The 20,773-nt window shown below is 40.5% G+C and overlaps 1 protein-coding gene and 1 long non-coding RNA gene across 3 annotated transcripts in view; one reads left to right on the top strand and one right to left on the bottom strand.

Annotated features, from left to right (window-relative positions):
• The window catches only part of SYNPR (synaptoporin), a 328,993-nt gene that overhangs the window by 150,153 nt on the left and 158,067 nt on the right, over positions 1 to 20,773 (top strand). The window contains exon 1 of one of the 2 annotated variants that reach the window (XM_011947194.1): positions 11,969 to 12,361. The exons of the other annotated variant lie outside the window; for it this stretch is intronic. Within the exon in view, the coding sequence (XP_011802584.1) occupies positions 12,338 to 12,361 (24 nt within the window). The 5' untranslated portion in view covers positions 11,969 to 12,337. Of the gene's footprint in view, positions 1 to 11,968; positions 12,362 to 20,773 lie in introns of those variants that run through there. 2 annotated transcript variants of the gene reach the window in all.
• The window catches only part of LOC105515389, a 130,090-nt gene that overhangs the window by 7,263 nt on the left and 102,054 nt on the right, over positions 1 to 20,773 (bottom strand). Inside the window, exon 2 of the long non-coding RNA XR_001002319.1 lies at positions 13,164 to 13,233. This is a non-coding gene — a long non-coding RNA (uncharacterized LOC105515389). The remainder of the gene's footprint in view (positions 1 to 13,163; positions 13,234 to 20,773) is intronic.

Here is a 20,773-nt window from a genome sequence, read left to right as displayed (position 1 = left end):
TCTTCACAGAGGAGGTGACAACTGAGCTGGGTTTCGAAGGATGAGTAGGAGTTCACAAACCTTATCATGAATCCCCTACAGGGAAAGTGGCCTTTCAGCAGAGTGAGATATGGACATTTGTTTCTAAAACTGGAAGTTGATCTGTGAAGCTGTTGCTTCCTGGGCAGCAGAGCCAACAACACTTCTCTATTTCTTTACCTGTATCTAATAATGTTGGCTCATTAACCTAGTGGACTTATGCACTCACTGGTGCCACCTCACTATTAAGACATATTTGAGCTGTCATTTCAATCTAATAGTGATGTGGAATTTACCCTGATAGGAAGGACAGAAAAGAAAACACTAGAAATCAACAATATTGGATGACCTAACAATGTTGAAAATGGGCAAGGGGAAGTGAAATATTTCTTCCACAATCATGTGCCCAGGGTCTGAAGTTAAATCAGATGTTACGAATAAGAAGCTTGAGATCTCATTATTTAGATTAGGTCTGTCCATTCAGTCAGTGGGTATTTATTTATCACCTCTCACTCACAAAACATTGGGTTAAGAGAAGAGACAAGCATGAAGATGGCTAACTATGACACAGGATGAAATAAGGGTTATACATGAGAAAAAACTAAAAAGGATGGAAGTGGTCATTTATCTGGTCTTTTGAAGGAAAAGTAGGGTCATGGTTGGCCGAAGAGAGAAGCAAAGCACTCTGTGTGGAGAGAATAGCATAAACCAAGGGCAGAGGCTTGAAAGCACATGGCTGCAAAGAAAAGAAAAAGAAAACGTGAACTGTTACACAAATCATCAAGCCCATTAAAAACAAAACCAACAAGCAAAAAGAAAAAAAAAAAATCACCAAGAAGTACAGCCAGAACCAACATAATCTTTCCTTGGAGCCCTCATTAAAAAAAGTCATAGTTTCCCTTTTCTTTTCTTTCTTTTCTTCCCTGTTTGTGACTTAGAACTTTCCAAAGCACCTGTATGCATTGCAGCAGGCACTGTTAAGGCCATGCACCTAAATCTGCAGCACTCACCACACAGGCCCTGAGCATTCTGTCTGTAGGCCAGTTCTCACTAACTGAGGGCTTCAGGCTGTGAAGAGGGATAGGCCAGAAATGCAGGGAATTTGATGCTTGCAGGAGCCAATAAGAGAAGGGAGCTGGAGGATAAATGTACCTGCTTCCTGCGCCTCCTATAATACCTCTGAAGCGTGTGCACACTGTCTTCTAGAGCACCCCAGTGAGGTAACCCCAGTTGCCTAGCACAGGCACCTGCTCATGAATGCATTCTTTATCAGCTCCCTTCATTTTCCTGTCTCAATTCCCCACTCTCTTTTCTGGAATCATCTCCCAAATAAACTACTTACATTTATGTCCTTGTCTCTCAGGAGGACATTCTCAGGGAGGGGCAACCCCAAGACAGAATTGCTCAAGCCTCCTGGTGGAAGCAGTGCTGATGAACTGACATGGAAAAGATTAGGGATGGTTTGAGGTAGGACAGCAGAAGCCAAGCTGATTCTAAGAAATGGTTCCAGGAGTATTTCCATGTGCTTTTGACCTTTAATTTTTTTAAATTTAATTGTATCTTAAGGAGGATGAAATGAGTTAATTCCTATGAATTGCTTAGGAAAGGGCCTGGCACATACATTGCAACCTTGTCATTGCTCTTATTGTTTTTCGAGTAACCCCTCCTCTTGTTTTGGTGTGTAGCAGCATGCTCCCTGAAAGAGGCAGACCCAGACAAGAAAGAGATAGGAGAAGGAGAGGTGGGCCTGAGGCCTCACTGATATGTTTCCACACCGTGGAGCTGATGCCTGCCACCAGCTTCTCTCACCTTTGATGAGACTCCCCTTCCCACAACACTTCTTACTTGTGTTGAACATGGAACTCACCTTGTCTGACAAGTTATGGTGGCCTTGTTGAGGATCATTCAGTACAATCCCTGGCTTCATGTGCTGTGCAAAGATTCCTTGTCAAGTTCCCTGTGGGAAAGGGGCACCGGGGGAGTTGATCATTCCAGATTTCTAAGTACTCTACCCTCCTGGCTTCTGATTCAGGAGGTCCAGGTTTGGAACTGAGAATCCATGTTCTTTTATAATCTACCCAGGTGATTCTGATGGGCAGCCAAGTCTGAGAACCACATTGCTATGTGGCTTTGTTCCCCAGGATCCATATCACAGAGCATTGTGTGTTGTAACAGAAAGGGTGGAAGTTTTTTCTGAACAGTCTCAGGCTGACTTTCCTTGTATTATAACTAATGTCAGAACAAGTGGCGCTACAGCCCCTTACAGGGAGTTTTTGTCTCCACACTTTCAGCAAAATGAGAGGAAAAGTGTTGCTCCTAGAGTTGAGATAAGTGACATTCTGGAAATATCAGAATGTCCTGTTCTTCAGACTGACTCTCTTAATTTGTATCATTTAAAGACTTGGGGATGGTGTAAGAAGGAACTAACATTTTAAGGAAGACATTGGTAAGACATTCTATTTTAAAAATAGAGGCACAGCTGAAGAAAGAAAACGGGTTTTTCTCTGTGCGAGAATGAACAGTTCACATGGCATTTTGGACTGTTCTACACACGCCTGCAGTAATACATAATCAACTATTGGGGGAAAGATAGTTTTGTCTTATATTTATGGAGGGGGCACTGAACACAGAAACTAAGAATAACTGTACTTGGTACTGCACGGTTTACTTCTGAAAGGACTTTCACATGAGCTGCTTCATGGTGGCTTCACCACTGCCCCATGGGATACCAGGGCTGCAGCGCCTCCCCTTACAGCCCTGAATCCGAGGGTTTGGGAAGATATAAGTTAGAAATATAAGAAGCCTCACCCAGATAGGAGGGATTTTGCGGTTAATAAAATTGTAGAAATTTTACCAGCTAAATGGATTACCCTCGTACCATAGGGATGCAGAAACACCTCTGGCGTAAGACATATTCATCAAAAGAGAGAGGTTTTTACAAATATTTCATAAGCACTCCAATTAAAATAATGCCCCAGATCCTTTTAGACCAACTCCATTCCTTGGCTGCAGGGCATCATCACCACACACATCCCTAAGACTGGGGTGGGGCAGGAGCTGGGAGCAGAGTGGGGAGAATGCTTTCAGATGGAATCCTAATCAAGCAGATCATGATGAGGCTCTTTGGAGCTCCATGAGAACACTCAAATGTTATACACTCTACATTTCATAACTACATGGGGAGAAACAGACTTTCATCCTCTTTCCTACCCACGCCTTATTTTATTAAGAGCTGTAATTTGGTCTGGGTTCTGGAGGCATATTGGTTTAACAGGGGTTTTTTTTTTTAACTCAATTTGTTGAAAAGGAAAGAAAAACCAGAAAGCCATTTTGTAAGCATTTGATTCTGAAATCTATCTTGCCTGTAGCTTTAGCAGAGAGAATATCTTTCACTTGTGTCATTGTAATTTCCATCAGCCTCAGCTGCATATTATTTATATAACTCAGCATTGTTATTCCCATTTTACAGGTGAAGAAACGGAAGTTTAGAAAGGCTAAGAGAGTCTCATCAATACATGCAATTGGCTATGACACCCTCCCTTCATGGGGAGATGATCAGCGAAAAAGTCACGTACCTCTTGATCGAATTTACTATTCATATCTCAGTGTACTGGGCAAGATCATTGAAAATGGTTTCCATGTTTTTCTTCTTTCACTCTTATTACAGTACTAACAAGATTCTTTTAAAAACCGGACCTCAGGGACCTCTGATATAAAGTCTTAATCCTTAATCATAGCAACAACTATTCATCTTCTGGTTCCACACCAGGCTTTAAGAAATGTGTGTTAAGAACAGCCAAACTCCTAAGCCATCAATTTGCTGATAGAGCTCTCCCTGTTATAAAAAATAATAGAAGGAAAACAAGCAGATGTATCTCTGCTATTTTTGACTAGAATTATGAAAATAGGCCTAAGAAAAGTCATTTATTTTCTCTTCTTTAATAATAAGCAAAGGCTTGTTTAGTGCCTACTATGAACAATGTAATATTGTGTGCTATGCAAGACTGCAGGAAGAATGAGTCTACTGTTCAGCAGTTTATGGTGGGACCACTTTTAATCCCCTGTACCAGAAGAGTAGATATAATCACCAGAAATCATGCAACTGAAATAAAACATTGTTTTAAGTTCTAAACAACTGTCAGAGAGGAAATGCCCATCTCCCACCTTGTACGTGCTAAACTTGCACACATTCGCAAGACTGGGTAATCTGGAGATTTATAACCTGGGCTTTGGAAACAGACAACCCAGGTTCAAGCCTTTATTCAAATACTTACTCTCTAGGCAGACTTTGGCAACTTACTGAACCACACTAAACCTTGTCATCTTCGTTTGTAAAATAATGATAACAGTAGATTCTGGTAGATCGGAATGAACGATAATCAAATGACATAATCCATGCACAGCACTTAGGCTAATACCCAGAAATAAATATTAGCACCATTATTGGAATCAGAAAGGTCCGTGATAGGAAATCACAATTGCCAAAGTTCTCCATTACATGAGTGGTTCTCCACAGTTTTTCTTTTAAGATCTAAAACATTTTGTTCAAATGCAATCATGTTCAGAAACCTGGGATATCGAGAAAACAGTGGAGTGGCCTGGTTGAAGCAGAGAAGGGATGTGGAACCCTGGTTCCTTTGGCTGCCCCTAGCACACCCTCCCACCTCCATGGTGTGCCCTGGAGCATCTCCATGGAATTCCTGGCATTCAGCTTAAAAACTGAGCTATTCAATATTATGCCTATAATTACATTGTAAGCTGAGATGATTTGGTTATTTGAATGTACCATCTACATTCTCACATATTCACAAATTTCACCAAAATATTTGATGGTTGTATTTTACATTTTGAACATTGCAAGTCTAGGCCAATATGTTCATATACTTAACCTTTACAATTAAGAAATATGTCAGAGTAATTCAGCATTATGTACTCAATCATATAACAATGTGTATTGAGCATTATTTATATACCAGGCCCATAAGGTCCTGGCTTGCACGGTAACTCAGAAAGATTCTAAGTTCCTTTCAGCCGGGACCATGTTTACCTGTTTCACCACTGTATCCACAGAGTTTAGCATGTGCCTGGCATATAACACATACGCCATAAACAATTGCAGAATTGAAATTTTTAGGCGAATGAATGGTTGCCCTTTTACTTTAGAAGATTAACAAAGTTCTCACGGATTTGAGAATTGTTGTTTCCTATTGAGGACGTGAGCCCCCAGGTGGGTTTTAGACATGATATGCGATATCTGAGTCACCTTGTCTCCTGAGTCAAAGTCTTTTTGGGACATTTAGGGAGCTTCTAAGGGGACTCAGCCCCTCCAGTGGCTGGAAATATTTAATTAGGACAGAAATGAAAGAAGAGGGGGTAATTAGCACTTAATAGATCTGGAATTATTGCCTGAGATCCAGGGCCTGTGGATGAACATCCAGGAATCCATGGACAGCCCTCCAGCAAGCGTCAAAAAGAAGCAACTCTTCATGGACCTGATTGATAGGCTGACTGGATTGACCCACGTACTCTGAATACTCAGAAATGCCAATAGTCAAAACCATTTCCAACAAATCTTTCTTTGCTTCAAGACATGTGCCTCAATGTCGTTTCCATACTCCCTGATATTCCAGTGGGGAAAGACTGTTAAATCTTTCTCAACATGGTATGGACTTTCCTTTTCCTTTTCCTCTCCCTTTCCTTTCTTTCTTTTCGAGACTGAGTCTTGCTCTGTTGCCCGGGTTGAAGTGCAGTGGCACGATCTCGGCTCACTGCAACCTCCGCCTCCCAGATTCAAGCAACTCTCCTGCCTCAGCCTCCTGAGTAGCTGGGATTATAGGCACCCGCCACCATGCCCAGCTAATTTTTATATTTTTAGTAGAGATGGGATTTCTCTGTCTTAGCCAGGCTGGTCTCAAACTCCTGACCTCAAGTGATCTGCCCACCTTGGCCTCCCAGAGTGCTGGGATTACAGGCATAAGCCACTGTGCCTGGCCCCTTTTCTTTCTAAACCATGAACAGCTCTTTCCTTTAGAGACAAAATAAAAGAGCATGTGCATTATCTCTATCAAACAAACATGCTGGCAAAGGGTATCACTCTCATTCTTATTATTGTTAGATGTTAAATGCTTGGTATGCACTTAATACTTTGTATGCATTAGTTTACAAGCACCCAATTTGATCGGTTAGGGCAAGTGACAAGACCACATCAGTAGTAATATACAGAACTGGAACTAGAATTCGCCTGTTTGTGTTAGTCAGGTTTCAGACAGGAAATAGCTGGCACACTCAAACAGAGTGATTGAGGGGAGTTTTTTGAAGGGGCAAATTGAAAAGAGGTAAACAAAGTTTAAGTAAAAAAGAAAAGGGAAGGAAGGAGAGACAAAGAAAGAAGAATGAAAGATAGAAAGAGAAAGAAGAAAGGGAAAAGCAAGGAAGGAAAGAAAGAAGGGAGGGAGGGAGGGAGGGGGAGAGGAGGAATGGAGAGAAAGAAAGAAAAAGAAGGAAAGAAAGAGAAAGAAGCTGTATGGATGGAAAGGGCCACTTCACAGCACCTGTGGCCTTCGCTAGAGGAACATAGCCAACTTAAAGACCCATCAGGGGTGCTAAGGGAATAAATACCCTGACCTCAGTCTCCTCTCACCCTCTAATTTCCTGGCAGTACTTCTTATTATTAGCACCTCCCATTAGGATGCCTCAGAGAAAGGGAGCTCATTGATTGCGTCCATTAGTTCAGGCTGCTGGGACACAGAGTAGACAGGAGAGTGACTCTAGAGGGACAAACAAAAGCTCTCCAGCACAATGTCTGCCTAAAGGGGAGCATGCTTAACCATATATATTTTATCTGCAAACAATTCTATTTATCCCTCATTCAGCAAATAGTCATTGCTTGGCTGCTCTGTGCTGGGCACTTTGCTTTGGGCTGAGGATACAGGGATAAGTGAGATATTGTGTCCTTGAAGAACTTAGACTCATGGTCTTCAGAAAATATGTCTTGAACATTTTTTACCTACTATTTTAACTACCATTTTCTCTCCTTTTATCTCCCAAGCGTGACTACATTTCCACCCAAATATCCTAATTTTCTCAATCTTGTTCCACTATATTCCTTAGCTTTTCTTGCATCCACAAATTTTTCCTTCTACTTTCAGCTTCAGTTTAGAAATTTTTAAATAAAATTATGTTTTACTGTCATATGGATGAGTGCTTGCTATGTTGCCCAAGCTGGTCTCGAACTCCTGGCCTCTCCTACCTTATGCTCCAGGACCACAGGCCTGAGCTATCATGCCTCCCAGCTTCAGTGTAGAATTCTTTCAGACAGACTTGAACCCTACTGAGGAAAGCTAATGATCTAATAAATGTTCAAGTGATATTAATATTATTTTATCTCATTAGTATTTGAGAAAGAAAAGAGACAGTGTTGGAGAAAACTTTCTCTTACAAGGAAAAGAAAAGATAAGAGGCCTAGAAAGTTCTGCCCTGATTCTATATACCTGCTCACATCACAAGAAATTGCATTTTACCCATGCTAGGAGCTGTGCTCAGTCAGAGAAAGGAAGGCACCATTAAAGATTTCAAGGTTGTTCCATAAGTGAATTGGATGTAAGTGCTCTCACTGCTATAGCTTGAAAGAGCTGAAATTGTTCCTGAAGCAAAATGGAAGAGGTTTGGCTAACTCTCTTGGTCATTTATTAGTGTGGCCAGAGTAGACTTATCTCTGATTACCTCCTTTCTCCCACTGCAGTGAAGAAATCCTCTGGCTCTGGAATTTTCCTCTCAGTGTTTGCTAAATGCTTAGCAAGCTAGGCCTCCCACTGGCCAGCAGACAGGCCTGAAAGGACGCCTTTTGAGAGGCTAGATGTTTAGAAATAGAAGTTAGAAGGGAAAGGAACTGTTGGATTTACCAGAAGGTGTGTCCACCAAAGGGGAGAGAAGCTTTTCCATTCAGAGGAAAAAAAATCCTTTTGAAGTTGTCTGAAGACCATTGTTCAACTGAAAGGTCACAGTTGAAGCTCTGACCATATTAGAAATTAGCATTGCTAATGAGGTTTTCAGAGAATCACAGATTATTTTAATCTACTTAACCTTCTCTATAAATATTTGACTTAGAAAACATTGTACTTCTATTTTTAATAATCTAATAATGGATAAATGTTATTTTAAAGGCAGTAGCAACAATGTGAATATCATTTTTCAAACAAGAACTATCAAATATTGGCATATTGCTTTATTTTTGTCAGTTCCAATTCTGTGATAGAGAGTAGTAGCCGACTGTCTGAGCTGTCTGATAAATTGGAAGGTTAGGACAGTCTAAGTGGCTAGCTGACAAGATTATTTCTCTAATGACAAATATATGGGCAAGTATCCAAAAATTAGCTGCTCTATGTGGGCCTAGGTGAACAAAACCCTAGGAACCCAAGCTTCTAAAAAAACAACTGATCAGTATAGTTTACAAAAGGAGCTTTCCACCATCTTTGACATGGTTTCCCATTAAATCAATATGACACCGAAATTTGCAATCCTTCCAGAATGTTCTTTGAATGAAGAGGTAAAAACAATCTGTATCTGCTAGTATGAATGAATAAATTGCCCTTATTCATCTGTTCTGCGTTTCAAGGCTAAACTCCTTTGAAAAAATTAGGTTTCTTTACCACCATCTCAAACCTACATTGTTCTCATATTGATTCACTGTTTTCATCACTCATTCATTTATCCACCAAACATTTATTGAACACCTACTATGTGGCAGGTACTCTCTGAAACCCCAAGGATATGGTATTAAGCAAAACAAACAAGTTTCCTGCTTTTGTGGAGGTCTTAGTAAATGGAGATAGTCAATAATAAATGAATAAATAAATAAGCAAGAAGGTGTCAGGCAATAAAAGTGCAAAAATAAAAAAAGGAGTTACTGGAGAAAGTGAAAGATGTTTTTAAGTTAGATGGTTGGGGAAGAAAGACACTCTACGAAACAGAAAGTAGAACTAACAGTTGAATGGCAAAGGAAGAGAGGGCAGGAAAAGATCTGAGGAAAGAATGTTCCAAGCAGACAGAATAGCTAGTGCAAAGGCATAGAAGGTGGATGTGGCTGAAGAGTAGGAAAGGAGAGGGTTGGAATTAAATAAAACAAAAAAATAGATGAGAGGTAGATTGCATAACACTTTAAAGGCATGAGAAAGGGTTTGGGTTTTACTTATTGTAAACCTACTGGACAGCTATTGAAGAACTTTTCTCAGATGAGTGATATGATCTAATTTATGCTTTAAATGGCTCAACATGGGTAATAGAGATTTCTAGGGGTAAGAGTGGAAGCAGTGAGACCTAAAGAGAGCCTGTTGCTGTGGTCCACAGAGAGGTGACCGAAGGGTAGAAGCAGGGCAGACTTAGAGAATGTTAATGCTCTATCTGGAAAAAAAATATGAGGCAGGAAGAGCTAACCTAACCAGCAGATTAGAATCTGCCTATTAGCCTTAGAACCTTATCTAGTGAAAGTTGACCCAGAAAGCCCTTTAGAGATAATTCAGTGGAAATCCTTCAATTTAAACATGAGAAAAACAGAAACGTGGACAAATTCCGGGACACACCCAGGGTCACAGAGCAAACCGCTAGCAAACCCAAGACTGAGCCTCACACCTCCTATCTTCCCAAGTGTTAGATAAAGTGCCCAAGTCCATACAGAACCCAGCAGGGCCTGAGCATGGATCTCATGGGCTCTTTCTACACCAGCAATTTCTAATCTCTGGTGCAAATCTGCATAATGGGGACAACTGAGAAGTTACTGTGGGGTCCATGCATCCAAATGTGGATTTGTCATACCCTGTACACTGAATAAATAAAAGTGTAAGTGCCATCATGTGGTGTCCAAAGCAGAGTGATTAAGTTAATAGCTTAGACAATGGCATACAATTAGGCTCGAATTTTAGCTTTACCAGGTGTTGACTGTGTACTTTCAGGTAAGTTACTTAACTCTTTGGGTCTTGTTTTTTTCAGCTATACCCTGGAATAAAAATTGTAACTTGAAGTTTTGTAAGGCTCAAATAAGATGATATACCAAAAACACCCACTTAGAATAGTACCTGGCACAGAGTAAATATTCAAGAAATGTTCGCTATTATTATGTAGAAGACAGAACTTTTTTCCTTTTACTTGCAACAGGGCTCTTAATATTCAAAGCCAATGAGAATTACTCACTGGCCTCCCTGAAGAAACAATTAAGTATGGTTCTACCCTACAGGTGCATTGCTGGAAACTGCCACCTCTTCGACCCTACTCTAACTCTGCCCCTTATCAGCCACCTGGAGGAACTGTGGCCTTCAGCACAGGGACACTATTCTTTCAGTCAATCCTTCATTTATTTATTCTGTAAATGCCTACTGAGTGCTCACTTAAATGCCTGGTGATCGTAAGCCTTTTTCTCCCTGCTTCAGATATGTTCACTTGCTTAATTTACTCCCCTGAGTAACTTCTCTCACTGACGTGCAGAGATTTGTCAATAAGCAGGTGAGTGGTGGCCATAGGGAAGTGGAGAGGAAAAGGTTCCTATCAGAATTTCAAAGGGGCCACGGGGCATATACAGTTTGAAGAGTTGGTAAGCACCCCAAAAGCTCAGGTGTAGGGAACAAGACGATCAAAGGAGACGGAGGAGAAAGGGATCTGGACTCCCTGAGCCCAGTTTGCAGGTGTGTAGTGTAGGTGAAAGCACTGCCTTGCCCAGTGCTCATTTCTTCCCCACACCTTCCCACTCATAGCTCTATGAGTGTAGCTCTATGAGGCATAAGTGTAGCCATTTTACAGAGGGGAAACTAAGGCTCAGGCACAGGTCACATGACTGGTAAGTGGGAGACCAGGACTAGAACCCAAGTTGCCTGACTCCTCATTATGGTTTTTTGGTTGTTTTGTTTGGTCCCCCAACCTCCCCCTATCCACCAAGTTGTTACTATGTGTATAAGAAAAGGAAGAAAGGGAGTAAGAGAGAGATGATGGTGGTGCCTGCGATATGGTAGTGATAGTGTGTGTGTGGGTGTGTGTGTGTGTGCATGCGGGCACACGCGTGAGAGAGAAGGAGAGAGTGATACAAAGAGATAGAGATGGGAAGGAAAGCGAGACACAGAGAGAGGGACCTCAATAAAAGACTTCGAATGACTTCAAATTAACAACAAATTAATACCTATAAAAAATGTGGCCAGCCTATGTGCATTTCAGTTGAGTCATCACCAGCTGTACAAAAGATAAAGCAGAGACATCTCAGCCAACCTGACAACATTCCTGCACTGAGTGGGGACCCAAAGACAGACGTCCTTTGCCTGTGCTGTGGTCTCTGCCTTGGGGAAAAATTGTCCTCAGGATGCCAGTGTGAGAACATGTCACCTGTGGCAGCCTCTCCAAGAATTTGGTACAAACACCCCCAACACACATTGCCTCAAGGTGCTATGATTTGGGCCCTTCGGAGTAGTTGAGCTCAACTCCTTCCTACAGAGGTTTATTTGAAGAAAAAAGCAGATCCAGATTGCACTTAAGCATCTGAAGCCTTTTTAATTTTGAGATTTTGCAGGAGACGTCTTTAAGTAACACTCCTGTGACGAGTGAGCAACCAAGTTGTAATCTGTCCCTTCTATGGTTGCCAGAGTCTTAAAAGCCTGTCTTCTAGTACATCACCTTAATGATTATTTATGGGCAGTGTATGAATTCCCAAATGGGGATTATGCATAACATCTCTGCATTTACATTAAAACAAGGGCAATTTTTTTAACAAACATATCAACGTTTACTTAATCTATGCAAATCTATTCATAAGATTTTATAAAACCATCATTTTTCCCCATACCCTTAAAACACAAAATTCTGGCTTTAAAAAAATATCTCCTAGTTTGTTTTTAAGCACTGTGCTTGCAGGAGGAGGGGGCTGGCAGAGTAAAGGGGAGATGGTGCCTCTGTTGGTGATGCAGCCTGCCTGTGCAAAGCAGTCCTGCACTTCCAGTTGTGAGCCAAGAGCCAAGTGTGGGAGCTCACCATGGTGGCAGCCACCTCCCCACCAAGCAGGCGGCGTTCACCAGAGGGGAGTATCAGGTTCTTGTACTCAGCTGTGGGTTGTCACCATCTAATAATATGACCGTTTTGCCATCTCTCTGCAAATGAGGCTGAAGCTGCTATCTGATTGGTATAACATCTCACTTTCCCTCTGCATTGATTTTCTTCTTCTCCTCCTTTGCTTCATAAAAAGAGGGACAAGTGGCTGGTGCTGTGGACAGAGAAGCTTTATTTTTAGTATGAGACAACCTCTATTTTCTTTCAGGAGAGGGAAGTTGGATTATCAATTCTTTTGTAAATGTGTATGGTGATATTTGCTCCGGTAAGTTTGCAGCTATCTTGATTTACAGCTGGCTGTGGGGATATGTGTGTGCATGTGTGTGTCTCCATAGGCACATTTGGATTGTACACTTTTCTTTCCAAATATCAGTTTTTAAATCTTTAGTGGTAATATCTCTTTTTCTTGACTTTGCTTTCTTATGATTTGTATGTTTAAAAACCAAAGAGGCTGTGTTGATAGTGAAATGCTTACTTTAGCTGTTTAAGTATGTGCTGGGTTTCTTGGAACATAGTAAGGAAACTATTTAAGCAAACTTGTATTTGCTTTATAAAAATGTATTGTCATTCTACCCTACCCCCGCTCCTTGGAGTGTTTAACATCCTAAATACATTCATTGTGTTGCAACCTGCTTACCATTTTAATTAAAGTTTCTTCGTCGGTGTCAGAGTGAGAAGTACTTAAACTCCATCCACAGCTACCAAATATTATATGTTGTGCTGAAAGGTGCTAGCTTCATAAGGTCTTATAGCTGTATGTAGAATGAATGAGTTTCCCCTACAATTGGATGCACGCACCTTTAAAAGAACTGAATTTAGAAAAAGTATTCAGATCACTAAATGAAGTCCTAGCATGCCATGAAAAGCTATAATCACAAGTGGCTCTTGCTTGTCTTTCGTCTTTCTTTGCACTGTGTATTTCTGCCACCATCTGTCAGATGCCCAGTCCGGGCTCCTGTGTTTCTATATGTGAAGCTAATCAGGAGAAAAGTAGCTGTTATTAAATTTAACTACTGCAAAATGACTGTCCAGTCACTATTGCTAGAAATGATTTTTAAATGCATTACCTGGTTAGCTGCGTTCTTTTTGTTCAGAGAGTAAGAGATGGTCTGAATTCTTCATTGTTAATTCAGAAGTCTGGGGAAAAGCCTTTTAATATAATTATTCTTGACAGAGATGATAAGATGATTAAATAATTGCTTTAATGGAAACAAACTGATGCTTTAATCTTCTCTTTTTGTTACACAATCAACAAATCTGCATGGTCTTTTTCTCGGTGAAATGAGCTGGAGAATACATTTATGATGAAAGTTAAAGGCACTGTGGCATGTGAAGCAAGAGGAGGTCTGACTGTACATTTTTCAGAGATTTTAAGAGTAAAGTTGGGAATATCATGCAGGCCTAGGGCTCATAGGCATAGGTGTTTTTCAGAATAGCAGTTTTTCAGATTGTGAAGTAGTCTTACGACAGCTCAGAATGCCTGTCTGGGAGTGCACTAACCTTCATGTCTACTCCCTTTTGGACGTGCCACGACTCACACACCCTGTGCAAACTCCAGTGAAGCTACTCATTTTGACAAATAGACTGAATTTTGATCAATCTAACTCAGCCTCAAAAATAGAGTAATCCCCCAAACCCACCCAAGTTATTATATTGCCTTATTACAGGTCCCAATAAGCATGTGCCTAATATCAGCCTTAGATGACATAAACCTTAGCTGGAGCCAAGTGTATCTTAGCAGATAATTTGTTGAAAAAAAAAAAAAAAAAACTTTTATCCTTGGGCTGTTGCCAATTACTGCTAAGTAAACTCACCAGCGCGGAACATCACCTGTTCCCCTCCCCAGCACATCCAATCCCTCAACGTCCCTTAATATTTTATATAATTTATTTTATATAATCATTCTCCTTTCATGGCTGTAACAGGTTGTATATAAAGTCATTTGCTATAGACAGAGCTTATCATCATCTGAAGCTATTCAGTAATATAAATTAATGAAACTTGAGGTGGCAGCATGCATTCTGCTTGTGAAAGTTATGCCTTTTCCTCTAGTCTCCTGGTTTACAGAAGTGTTAGGGCTCCAAGTATACTTAGGCCCAGACAGAAAGAACAACAAGGCATCTGTATCTTTAAAAGGTCAGGATCCTTAGTTTGAGTTAAAGCCAATGTGCACAGTTTTTACAAGTATCACTTCTGAAAGGTCCGTAATACCATAACTAGAAAATCTGTCATAATCTCTTCCAAGGATTAAAGACTTGTGTCATTTGGGGGAAACAATAAAGAGATTTTTAAAATTTCACAATGAGCTCCTCTCTTCTTTTAAGCATAATGAAGAATGCAAAAGTCATTTCCATTTAGTAAATACATCCTATATGCCTGGCACTGTGCTAAGCATTTTATATGGCTTATCTCCTTTAATCTTGATAAGCACTCTATGAGGGCCATAACATTAACTCCCCATTTTACAGATGAGAAAATGGAGACATAGGACAAGTATGTAACTTACTTGAGGAAACACAGTGATGGGGATGAGTCTCGGAACCAGGCAGGCTCATTCCAGAGTCCTGCTCTTCCTCCCTCCCATCTGTCATTGGTACAATCTACAACAAATGCCTAGACTGAAATGATTTCCAGGGACCTACAGTTAAACATCCTATTTTTCCCTGTTTTGATACAAGGTAGTCTCCTTCTTCTCAGTCTATGCCTTTATGACTCCGAGCTAAGCATGTCTTTGAAACTGAAGAATATGTGTTTTATTTCCCCTCAATTTGAACAGATACAAAGATGTGAGTGTGACTAAATGAGCCCACCTAGGGTAAAATTTATGCAGAAGTGGCTAAATCAAGGTAGATCTTTTAATTGATCAAAGTAAATCAATTCCTTTGACCTTCAGTTTTTGGACATAAAGTCAAAATAAAGACGTGACGATAGCTTAGAAATATCAATATCTCAAGGCAGCTGGTTCGTCACTGGTGTAAAATATAAAAAGCCATTACAACTGAATCATTTTTGGAGAGCTTTATAAAATTCTCACCTTCCCTTTACTCACTCGCACCATGGGTTTTTTTATTATTATTATTTCTATTCTTTGGCTAGCTGGAAAGGGCTGAGGTAGCACTTCAGGTTGAATACTGTGAAGTGTCTATCTCACCTGGGTAATTTTAAAAGGAACACAGCTGCCAATAAGCATGCTGAGAAGCGTGACAAAGTCGAAATTCAGAGTCCCCAAATGCATTCCTTTGCACCTGAGCTCTGAGCTCCCCATTTTAAATCCACTCGAGCCAATAAAATTCAGATGGATCTTATAGGGGGAAAATGCAACTGACATATAATCAATAAGTTTAAATTTCTCCTCAAGTGGCAGCTTCTGGACTAGAAGCAGGGCATTCCAGTCATAAAGTGAGCCTGTAAAATGCTGCATTATGAGAAAGGATTATGAGTGATGAAAATGTTCCTAGAAGATAGCACCTAGCTCACAACACCTTTGCTAAATTTACCAAAACTCAGAGGAATCTTAAAAACAAACAAACAAACAAAAACCACCCACCACAAATTGGAAGAACTGAGTCAATTTCTGAAGTGGTTAACACAATATTGAGTTATTGGTGTGATCTGCTGCGTCTAATAAGCAACAGCTTTTGAGCTACTCTTGGTGTAGGCACCCAGTTAGTTAAAGAGTTCAGACTGCAGTACATAATAAAATACATTTCCAAAATGGTAGTCATTTTTGTCAGAGGCAAGCTTGGGTAACTCCTCAATTCTAGATTATGTCTTTTTCTTGTTCTTAAAAAAAAAGGTCATAATTGAGTGGTTTAATCAGAAAGTGTGGTATTAGAGCCAATACTGAAAAATAAATTCAAATCAATTTACTTTTTCCAACAGCATTTATGAGGGTTCTAAATATACTAACAGCCATCAAATGAAAACTTTTACTTTAATAAAATATGTTGTGCTCAACCACAGAGTTCATCAAATATAGGCTATCCCTAAAAACTAATCTTATAGACAAGTTTATAAAGTATATCATATTTCAGTCCCTAGATAGAAGATACTGCTTTCTTCAGAGGGGTGACTAAATTCCAAATCAATAGTACTGAGGATTGTACTCCATCTTGCCTGTGTTTCATCCTGCCCTTGCTTTGGCTACAGATGTGTGTACTTAAACATGTTGATCATTAAGCACTTAAAAATTATCTGTTAAGTATGGAGAAAGCACCTGGTGTTAACACATAATTAGTTTTGGACTAATCTTGTATTTTTCGTTAAACATTCTAGACTGGTGTACAAATAGAGTTTGTGGTCCTGTTACATTCTTGTGTAAGAAAATAAGTCAGTGAATATTTTGAGCCTGAAATCAGCACATGAAGCACTAAATCTTCTAGAAGAGGCTCTTGGTTATCAGTGTGTCTTTAAATGTTTAAAGATTCAGGGTTTGAAAATGGAAATACCTCAGTCTCTCCACTCTGCAGACTAATGGATTTACATAATTAATATATTTTCTGTGATTTTTTTTTTTTAACACAAATTCTAGCCAAAAGTACTAATGGAAAATTGTTCAGGAGCAACTCCAAACATGTTTTGTTATAGTTTCTAAAAAGCTAATTCACAACACAGGTAATCAGTTTACCGTGGAGCTTTGAGTTGGCCAATCTAACTGGATGATCATGTCATTATTGTCTTTTGGGGGAAATGATGTGTTGGGCATAAAAGTTTTCTACTGGTATTCCCCAGGGGACTTATTTAGTCTTGCTTACAGAGTATTTATTTATTTATTTATTTTTGAGATGGAACCTCATTCTGTCACCCAGGCCGGAGTGCAGTGGTGCAATCTCAGCCTACTGCAACCTCCGCCTCCTGGGTTCAAGTGATTGTCCTGCCTCAGTCTCCTGAGTAGCTAGGACTACAGGCATGTGTGACCATGCTAAGCTAATTTTTGTATTATTAGTAGAGGTGGGATTTCACTATGTTGGCCAGGCTGGTCTCAAACTCATGACCTCAGGTGATCCTCCCACCTCAGCCTCCCCAAGTGCCGGGATTACAGGCCTGAGCCATGGTTCCTGGCCTTACAGAATCTTTAAATCCTCCCAAATTACCACACATTGTCCCCATGTAGACTTACTGGCAAAGATACAACAAAGATTTTGGGCTCATTTTATTTCTGGTAAAATATGACTTTCAGGATGTATGTGTCAAATACGAATTATTATTTCAAGGACTTCTTAAGTCACCATATTGACACTCACTTCTCAATGTTGAACCCACACATCTTTATCTGGCTTTAGATCTCCATGAGGGAGGAAAATGGATAAGATTTTCCAGAACCTATGACATTCAAACTATCTTCATAAGAAATTGAATGGCAGAGGAAAAACATTTTTTTTTAATTGGGGGAAGATTTTAGAAAAAGTCTGGAATGTGGACGTCATCTATTTTTATCTTATTTTATTTTATTTTTTAGATGGAGTCTTGCTCTGTTGCCTAGTCTGGAGTGCAGTGGCACCATCTCGGCTCACTGCAAGCTCCACGTCCCGGGTTCACGCCATTCTCCTGCCTCAGCCTCACGAGTAGCTGGGACTACAGGTGCCCGCCACCATGCCCGGCTAATTATTTGTATTTTTGTTAAGTAGAGATGGGATTTCACCATGTTAGCCAGGATGGTCTTGATCTCCTGACCTCGTGATCCACCCACCTCGGCCTCCCAAAGTGCTGGGATTTCAGGCGTGAGCCACCGCGCCCTGCCTATTTTTTTATTTAATAAATATTTAAGGATGCCTACCATGTGCCAGACACCATGCTAGGCATGGGAGATACAGTGATGAACAAATAGATATAATTTCTGCATTCCCAGAACTAAATGCCTCCATTTTTCCATTTTCTCACCTCAACTTCATTTCTATTTCATGGCCCAGGATGTGTTTTCTTAAAAGCATAATTGAACTGTTCTAGTAAGGCATTTGCAGGAAATATGTGCTTTTGGTCCTATATGTTCATACTCAGTGAAGGAACAAGAGTGAATCCACTTATTTACTGATGTGATTACTGTCTGCTGAAATGGAGTGGTAGGAAGCAGGGAGCTAGAAAAGGTTTTGCAGTGTGTGTGTCTTATAAGCATTCTTTATTGCTTCTAGGCATTCTCAGATTTGATAGGCCATTCTCATTCTTGGACAGTATTGGGAGAAGAAAGAAGGGAAAAAAGCTTTGACAGGAAAGAAAAGTAAAGAAGATAAAGAATAAACAGAGAAAGTGACTAAAGAAATTACGATTTTCCCGGGCAATCTGAAATAGATCTAACTTGCATTATCTGGTTTTCTGTGGGTATTCATTCACTCATCTATATATTCAATAAATATATTTATATATTGGGTACCCTCTTTAAGCCACGTACACTGCTAGATGCTACGGCACAGAAATAAACAAGATATACTAGTTCCTGGATTCACAGAACTTCTAATAGACCAGGATTTCTCAAACTTGGTACTATTAACATTCTGGTGCAGATACTTCATCGTTGTTAGGGAACTGTTTTATGTATTATAAGATGTTAAGCAGCATCCCTGGCTTCTACCCACTACGTGTCAGTAGCAATCCCCCCACCCAACCCTCAGGTTGTGACAACCAAAATTACCACCAGACATTGCCAAATTGCCTCTGGCTGAGAACCAGGACAGGAAACGCAGGATTTATCATCACCTTTGACCAAATCCTCCCATCATGTTTCTACTTTTCTTTCTTTCAGATATTCTGCTGCATGGTTTACCCTAGGGTTTTTACGCTGCTTTCCCTGAATATGTAACATTTGCCAACAAAGATAAGTAAGGCATCTCTAAGTCCTTTTACTATTACTATCCCTTACCTCTGCATAACACTTTACCACATTCGTGTAGCAGCCAACTAGTAAGACAATATTAAAATATTATCACCTTCAACAGGTGAGTAAATGGACATTTAGATGGTTACAAACCCAAAGTCTTGCAGCTAATAAAGGATAAAACCTGGATTTGCACTCACATGTCCCGGCTTAAAACCAGTGTTTTATCTTTTTTTTTTTTGAGACAGAGTCTCGCTCTGTCGCCCAGGCTGGAGTGCAGTGGTGCGATCTCGGCTCGCTGCAAGCTCCATCTCCCGGGTTCACGCCATTCTCCTGCCTCAGCCTCCCAAGTAGCTGGGACTACAGGAGCCCACCACCACACCCAGCTAATTTTTTGTATTTTTAGTAGAGACGGGGTTTCACCTTATTAGCCAGGATGGTCTCAATCGCCTGATCTCGTGATCCACCCTCCTTGGCCTCCCAAAGCGCTGGGATTACAGGCATGAGCCACCATGCCCAGCCAAAACCAGTGTTTTTTTACACAATTATGCTATTTAATGGGGAAAAAGTTAAGTAGGGTTAAAGCACACTTTTTCTGTTTGAAGCATCTCAATAAGGGCAGCCCAGCAGTAGTTAGGGAATTTGAGGTCTACAGGCTTGGCTTTCTTACTCAGCGTTTATTAGCTGAGTGGTTTTGGACTGCCCACATACATTCTTAGAGTCTCCCCAGTAGTTTAGGGAATGTAGAGTGATTATTGCAAAAGCTGCAAAAAGCCCTAGAGATCAGCCTACCACAGTAGAGAGAGTGTGGGTTTTGAAGTCCGATGGATCAGGTGTGTGAGTCAGCATCGAAGCAGGAAGCAGATAACATCTTCAAACAATCTGACCTCTTGCTGGTGACTGTACACCATTAAAATTTAATTTATTTAAGTCAGAAAACTGAAGCCTCAAAAGATGGGTTGAATTGCCCAAGCCCTGTGGTGAATTTGGTGCAAAAGGAAGACAACAGAAGAACTCAATCTCCTTTCAGCCCAGTGAGCTGAAGAACCATTTTAAACAGAGGAAGGCCAGCATATGGATCTGGTTCAAATCAGAAATGTATGTGTTTTGGGTTATAAGCAGATGTCTAGGTACCTGAGGCAGGTTCCTGGTTTTTCAACTGGACATACCTAAACATCTTGGGGGGTTACTTTACCCAAATTTCAGCCTCACTAAAGGATACAGAGCGTGTCCTCCTAGGTGGCTCTTAGAACACTAGTAGACATGCAAAACACACAAAAGGCAGGTGGTGGTTTGCAGTGGGTTTGTCACACATGCTCCTGAGCCTGGATGGATGCAGGACTTTGCCAGGAGACAGGGCTCACACTGTATGTGGGCCCATATCCTTGATCTTTTGATGAGCTGTTAAAAGGTATCTGTAATTATCGAGACCCTTGGCACATTTGCAAAGATAAAAGGCCTTTCAAGTATATTGCTCTGGCAGCATTCCCAAAAAGAAAACTATCTTCTACTTGCATTGCCTCGGAGCACTCAAACTTGCAAAGAGAGGAAATAGGTCCAAATCCCGGCTCTGCGACACAGGGGTATGCATGGTCTTAGACAATTCATCTACCATCTTGGGGCCTTGGTATCTTCATCTGTAAAATGGAAATAATGAGTACCATTATGAGTAATAATGAGTACATTCCCAGAGTTATGAAGAGGACTGCTGTCATAGATGAAATGGGAAAGTACTGTTGAAACTGCAGGCCTGGACAATAGCATTGTTATTTTCTTCCTCTGTAAGTCAAAGTCCATTTTGCTATCAATTTTCATTTCATGCCCTCGATGAGTGCTTGAGGTTAGGGGAACCATTTCCCCAGTCTACCA

The sequence above is a fragment of the Colobus angolensis genome, unplaced genomic scaffold (assembly GCF_000951035.1).
Source record: "Colobus angolensis palliatus isolate OR3802 unplaced genomic scaffold, Cang.pa_1.0 Scaffold26, whole genome shotgun sequence".
In the NCBI taxonomy this organism is placed as follows: Eukaryota; Metazoa; Chordata; class Mammalia; order Primates; family Cercopithecidae; genus Colobus; species Colobus angolensis.
The sequence above is the reverse complement of the archived record's forward strand: the minus strand, read 5'-3'. Positions and strand labels throughout refer to the sequence as shown.